Genomic DNA, 6,908 nt, shown 5'->3' with positions numbered 1-6,908 from the left:
ATATATATATATATATATATATATATATTATATAAATAAAAATACCTATTATTTTATATGTCATATCTCTTTGTTAAAACGAAAATATTTCAAATATATTTGAACAATTGATTATCGGTTTAATGAATTCAATTGCATGGAAAAAAAAAACAAGCGACAAAGAAAACAAAATTATAATTTAAAAAAAAAAAAAGAAGAAGAAATATTTTATTCGTTATTATTTATTTGAGGTTATGTACGTCCTAATATATCGTATTTCTGCAATATCTTTGTGCACTTCCAAAATTCCTTCTATTTAAATGCGACAATTCGTTGCGAAATGCTGACTTGGCGGACGATACAAATAACTTAAAGACCTCTTCGACGATAGCGCAGTATTAAAGCGAACGGAGAACATGATCGATATAAAAGGCAAGTAAATTATATATCTTAATACATACCAGTAGTTTGAAGTGACGTACGATAATTATCCTTTGATTAGAGAATAAATAAATTCAGTAAAATTGCAGGTGAGTTTCCAAAATTACAAAGCTTTTCATTTTTTAACATTCATTGCTAAATCTACAGTGATTCTCAAACTGTCTTATTTTTAACTTTTCATTAATCGCCATTATTAGATACTATTTCTATCGCAAGACATGACATTTGTTGGCCAGATAATATTTCTCGACAACAGTTAAAATAATGATTTATCGTTGAGAGGACTAATGTCACTTAGAAATTTTCTAGATATGTGTTCTAAAATTACCAATTTTTTTAATGGTATGTTATGTATTCAGGTGAGGATCTATTAATTTTGTAATCAATAGCTTCATTGCTTAATTAATCGCGATATGATTCTAACGATTGGAAGGATGTTTGTTATTATTGTAACTTTTTATTGTTTCTATTGTTTCTTGATTTCTTCTATTGATATATAATTCATTATTTTTTTTTCGACGTACCTTTGCTCCATGTTTGATGGATTTAATATGGATAGTTCTATGAATTGTATTCTTTTAACTTTTTTTTTTGTGATTGTGAATATCTATCCGGTTGTGTTTTATAGACTTACTAACTGTTATCGAGTTAATGAAAATCGTACATTTGTTTTTTGCATTAAATTCTGATTTTAAGATTATTACTATTATTATTATTATTATTGTTTCATTCATGATACGTGAGTACGAATTTATATATAACGTTTAATTGATTAAATTTTGAACGATCATAACAACTGATTTTTTTAACAATCAACAGAATCGAATAAGGAAGATGAACTCCTGCTGTTACCAGAAGTTGGTACCAAAAAGTTCATCGGATTTCCCAAACTCAATTCCGAAAATGCGATCATGAAAGGAGTCGTTAAACAATTGGAAAAGTGGCCTTCTTATCTTTTCTTTGTCTTTTTTATTGCATGCGTCATAATGGTGAATCTTGTCTTGCTCATCATTGTATCAGTTACTCTTTCTTTACCTACGAACTCAACGAATACTGATAATCACCGGTGTGTTTAAAAATTTAATTTAGCATACATCTTATAAGTTCTAAATATCTTTATATATATTTCTAGAGAGGAATTTAATAAGAGATCGATCAATGTATACTCAGTAAGACAAGAAGATCGTACATGGTCAATGATGGATCTTTGCCACATTGAAAGTGCAGCACGTGAGAACCCAGAGTTAAATGTATAGGGCATATTTGAATGTATTTTAATTGAACAACTACAATAAATAAATAAAAAATTTCTTTAGATCCATCTAATAAGTTTACACAAAAAAACCGATAAGGAAGATTCTATGAAAGATTTTATAGTGACGAAGAAATTTGAGCCTGAAATTAGATCGATTACAAATGCGATCGATTTACAGAACAAAGCAACCAGATCTTTATGGATAATGCGAGAAGATCGTTTGAGATATCAAATTACTCATAAATACGAGAACATTAAAAACCACGATATCATCGTCGACAATTTCTTTCAAGGGTAAGAAGATCGATCTCTTTCATCTTTATTTATCTATTTCTTTTCTTTTCTTTTCTTTTTTTTCGTTATCTATCATGATGATCTTGCAGAACCAATCTCTCTAAAGTAGCTGGAAATTTAAATAATAAGATATTGAAAATAGCTACCGAAGCGTATTTCATTTGGAATTCATCCGGAATCGCTTTGGATCCTAAATTATATTGCAATCTGAAATATATTTCACAAGTTATGTGCAAGTAAGATCAAGTTAATAATGTTATAAGCAAATGAAAAAAAAAAAAAAAAACAAATTATAATTGTTTATCTTCCTTCGTAAAGAAAAGAAAATGAAAAATGTGTATTCGATGGATTGGCCACTATTGATCCTCAAAATGATATTCAAGCTGCTGGAGTACCCTGTCAAGCATTTATAGGATATTTTATAAATGACATAGCGAAAAACGAATCGATTCGTAAAGAAGGAGCATTATTTAAGTCCATGAATAAGTTTTGTCCACAGTATGACAAATTTTCTCTGATATTTTCCTTATTAACCTTAAAGAGCTATCGAAAAAAATTATTTCTAAATAATAATAAAAACATTTAATTACATTTGATTTTTTTATTGGCTTCTATGATAGCTTTTAAGGGTTAAATAAGCCATCATAAAACGTAATAATATTCATTTTTTTTTCTTTCTTTTTTTTTTTTTTTTTTTTTTTTTTTCACAGAATACATTCCTGCAACGAAATTAGAATATTGAAATACATTAGAACGTGCTCATTGGAAACCTTAAAATGTCCAATTGTTTATCGTCGTGGATTTTTACTAAGTGCATTGAGTTACAGCTACATGTTACCCCATTTATGATAAAAGAGTATTATAATGAGTATCACAAATAAATATATTCTTTATAAGAAAATTACAGATAATATATAATACGTTAAATGAAAGAAAGAAAGCAAAATAAAAAATATACCATAAAAAATGTTGTCTTCGTAAATGATTTCCGTCACTTGTATGTTCTATACTCATAAAGGCGAAGGACACCCAACCACGCCCATATTTCTCCAGCTGCGTGGACGAGAAATAATTATTACGTCAAAACCAATATCTTTTCTTTTCTTTTCTTTTTTTTTTTTTTTTTTTTTTAATCATTCAAGTCAACAGAAGAATTTAAACAAATGTTGGCTACTGATTTCTTATATCTTCGAAATTCATTAGTTTTGAAAGTGATGATTTTTTATGTTATAGTGATCGTTTCACGCTTTCAAAATTCAAAAAGAAACTTTAAAGTTCAAAAAGAAATGTAAAAATGTTCGTTTTAATTTATTTTTATAAATGTGTTCTAAATTTTCAAATGTTATAACACGCAGATATGTAAAAATACAAATGATGACATTGACACAGACACATTTGTTTAAATTTTCTCGTAAAATTTAATTAATAACGTAACATAAAGAAAAAACGTACTGATCAGTAATATAATAAAGATCGTATAAAAAATAGCCGTCGATAGATGAAATTTCCGAAAGAATAGACAAACGGCAATAATCGCATAGCTTACGTCACATACCAAATCGGCAAAATATAAAATTATCATCGGTAAACTCCAGCCTGGATTTTTCTAAACGGTAAACAGTATATCATACATGGACTTTATATTTGAAGAGATCGATGAAATCGATGATTTCTTTTTCTTACCGATATAAGAGAATAAAGAAACATAATGGCAGTCACTGTGTAAACGATAGAACGATGAAAAGAATATCCCAAGGTCAAACTAACAAATGTTCCTTCTCTTTTTTGATAAGTTGCATAACCATAACGAGTTTCTCCATTCTCCAGAAGATCATACTGGAAACTACCATTGCGTATACCATGATAACACAACATTAGAACGATTAAAAGCAAAAGGAACGCTTGGATCGTTCGATAAGTTTCATTCTCGTTCGTTCCTTCTCGTTTGTTCGTGCCTTTTGCCACGAATTTTTCTTCATGATAAATCAACTTCTTAAAATAATTTTTCATGGCTATTATTGATATAAAAATAATCCAAAGATTTTTTTTATCTAAAAAATTTTTCTACGTTGAAATAGCGATACGAAAATACTTTATCAGAATTCGATCGGATATCGAGTCGGATATCTTACGCGACTTAATGTCTCTAAAATTGCTAATTTCAGACTATCCTAAATATTAGCAGGCCACGTTTATTCTCGAATGATTTATCAGACGTGATAAATTGCTTATGAAGTATAAAATGCAAGTGAATTATCAATTTTTACGATTACTACTTGATATCCATCATCTACCCTGATCTTTATATTTTCTAAACGTCAAGGTAGTCTCCCCGTGGAAATGCATCTAAGTTTTGTAACCTCAACTAACAAAATCGAAATAGTATTATATACGTAGTTGTTAATGTTTAACAAACAATGATCAAGCATAGAAAAATGGGAAAACGTGCTGTTATATCTTGCGTGGGAACGATCATAGAGAAAAATAAAAAATCTGTAAGTTACACATCGACAAAAAAATAATATTACATATATCCATCAATATTAATGTTTAACAAATGACCAATCAGAACTGATCGTATCATTCGTTTGAACTTATATTACGAAGTACATACGCCAGAGGGCAAAAATGATGAAGATTTTTATCGTTTTTTAATTTGAATCATTTATACGTCGTGAAAATTTTTTTTTTTTTTACTCGAACGTGAATTCTTTCTAATATATATACATATATATACATATATATATACATATATGTATATATATATTTTTTTTTCTTCAAAGTTATAATAGCTTTAAAAAATATGAGAATACGTGGTAGACGAAAAATCAACGAACACGGTGGACGATTAGTTAGCTATCAATGTTATCACTAATCGTTATAACCCTTTCGGTATTATATTATGTAAATAAAAACATTTAAATAAAATCTTCAAATTTCAGCGTGTCGGTCGAATGGTATGCAACCTGTGCGATCATTATATCATGGGAAATCCGTTATACGTCATCATGCTGGGTATCATTGGGACTGTTAGTCCATCGTAGTACTTGTTAATTATTAACGTGTGTGCTTGTGTATATATATACGTGTACACGGTTGATCAAAATCACACGATTCTTCCAATTAATTCAATTAAATTGTTTTTATACTTTTTAATTTTCATTCGTAAATCGTTCAGGTGATAACAACATTTGATGTTATACGTACAATGAATTGCAAAGTACCAATTAGATGTCCAACGCGTTCTAAAAAAGAAGACTTGGGTGAGTTTTTATATTCGTTTGATTCCATCAATGACTCTTGGTTTAATATATCTATTCTTGTAATATTTATATATTTTTATATTATTATAAAATATAGAAAAATATAGATGTAAAATATTTTTATAATAAAAGTAAAATATTTCTTTCTTAACATCTTTTTGATTAGCAACTTGGGACGTAGAAAGAGATTTGAAACTAATGACTTCTATTCTTGGAATAGAACACTATACGTTGATAATGCTAGGTGCTATTACGGTGAGTATAACGATGCAAGAAAACACTGTGAAAAAAAATATAAAATTTCATTCGATTATTATCTCTATTAATAGGAATACCCGATGCTGTACACTCCCTGGTTGCTAATGCAATTATGCGTTATCATCGTAGAGATAATAGTATTTTTTGTCAGACTCTTCTTAGATGGTCTACACGTAAAACGCGATGAGATCTTGCCAGCTATATTAATGGTACATAACTGGTTGCAAGTATTTTGCCTGTTCCATCGACAAGCACGAAATTCTATTCAATGAAATAAACGTGATGAAAAAGTGTTTTTCAAAAGCAAAATCAAACTTTACGATCTATCTTCCTAATTATAAAAAAAAAAAAAGTAAAAAATACTACATTTTATTCTCGTATGCGTTCGTAATAAAGACACATTAAAAATGATCATGTAAATGAAATATCGATAAACGACAAATCTCTCCTGTTCACAAATAATAATATATAATAAACAAAATAAAACATAATTAAGCCAATTATCAATTATCTTAAATCGACTTAATCGAGCTTGTTTACGTACTTCTTTTTTTTTTATCATTTTATTTTTTTCTGTTTAATGATTAAAAATTCTTAAAAGATTGAAGGATATGTTACTTTACAAAAAAAATTGATTTCAATTGCATTACTCTTCATTAAGATATTACTTTTACTCCAATGAAAACTTTGAGATCGACTGTTTCGAAATTGGTATATGTGCTATCTATATTTATTTTTTCTTTTTTTATTTCTCAAAGTGAACTATGAAGCAAGTATATACATATATTCATACATATACATATACATAATAAATGGATGATAATTAAAAGCCAACTATCATCATCACATTACGGATCTGACCAAAGCGAAATTATAAAAAATAAAGGAACATATTACTGAATAAAATGAAAATATAACGAAATAAAAAGTACGTAAAAAGATATGAATCTAAACTATAAAAAAATTTTTAATGGTGAATGGTATGTCACACGAGATGGCACTAAGAAAAGATACATTGTAAAGGTAATTACAATCACGAATTTAAATCTAATAAATCTGAAATTTTGAAACTTTGAATTCTCTCTTTGCAGATCGAAACTATTTACATGATTATATTATGTTTTACGACGAACTTTTTAAGTTTCATCGTCGTCGAACCAGGAACTCGTGTAACTCTTGACAATTTAGCACCAAAATCAGCGGCATTTAATGCCCTTTTTCGTCGAAATTATAGTAATAAAGAAAATTATTAATAATAACGTATATTTAAAAGGAAGCAATAATTCTATAATGAATTCTTCATAATCTTTCAGATTTAAAGATAAGAATACTCGCAGCTAATGTAATTACGGGATTAATAACAACGACAATGGTAGCTATAGCTGATGAATATAATATTCCTTATCTTTATCTACCGT

General features: G+C 28.1%; 3 protein-coding genes across 6 annotated transcripts; 2 read left to right on the top strand and 1 right to left on the bottom strand.

Annotated features, from left to right (window-relative positions):
• Window positions 1–79: 79 nt before the first annotated feature.
• Window positions 80–2,938, top strand: LOC118449953 (uncharacterized). 4 transcript variants are annotated; one of them, XM_085658736.1, is made up of 8 exons: window positions 80–509; window positions 618–762; window positions 1,240–1,486; window positions 1,553–1,670; window positions 1,737–1,969; window positions 2,059–2,205; window positions 2,288–2,467; window positions 2,680–2,938. In XM_085658736.1, exons 2-8 carry the CDS (start codon window positions 708–710, stop codon window positions 2,816–2,818), a joined length of 1,119 nt encoding a protein of 372 aa, XP_085514862.1. In that variant the 5' UTR covers window positions 80–509; window positions 618–707; the 3' UTR covers window positions 2,819–2,938. The 4 variants fall into 4 exon arrangements, with proteins under 4 accessions (XP_085514862.1, XP_035741086.2, XP_035741107.2 ...); XM_035885193.2 differs by lacking the exon at window positions 618–762 and having other exon boundaries at window positions 87–411; window positions 2,680–2,934; XM_035885214.2 differs by lacking the exon at window positions 618–762 and having other exon boundaries at window positions 384–509; window positions 2,680–2,934.
• Window positions 2,939–2,960: 22 nt separating this feature from the next.
• On the bottom strand, window positions 2,961–3,979 carry LOC146872843 (uncharacterized). Its single transcript, XM_085658870.1, has 3 exons — window positions 3,653–3,979; window positions 3,422–3,575; window positions 2,961–3,022 (listed from the first exon to the last, which is right to left on the bottom strand). The coding sequence occupies exons 1-3, from the start codon at window positions 3,977–3,979 to the stop codon at window positions 2,961–2,963; spliced, it is 543 nt and encodes a 180-aa protein (XP_085514996.1).
• A 342-nt stretch (window positions 3,980–4,321) lies between these two features.
• LOC146872842 (uncharacterized) lies at window positions 4,322–5,816 on the top strand. Its single transcript, XM_085658885.1, has 5 exons — window positions 4,322–4,464; window positions 4,912–4,998; window positions 5,148–5,232; window positions 5,399–5,487; window positions 5,562–5,816. The coding sequence occupies exons 1-5, from the start codon at window positions 4,387–4,389 to the stop codon at window positions 5,760–5,762; spliced, it is 540 nt and encodes a 179-aa protein (XP_085515011.1). The 5' UTR covers window positions 4,322–4,386; the 3' UTR covers window positions 5,763–5,816.
• Window positions 5,817–6,908: the final 1,092 nt, after the last annotated feature.

The sequence above is a fragment of the Vespa mandarinia genome, chromosome 8, assembly GCF_050613455.1.
Source record: "Vespa mandarinia isolate Hongniang chromosome 8, ASM5061345v1, whole genome shotgun sequence".
Lineage (NCBI taxonomy): Eukaryota > Metazoa > Arthropoda > Insecta > Hymenoptera > Vespidae > Vespa > Vespa mandarinia.
This window is presented reverse-complemented; position numbering and strand designations above follow the sequence as displayed.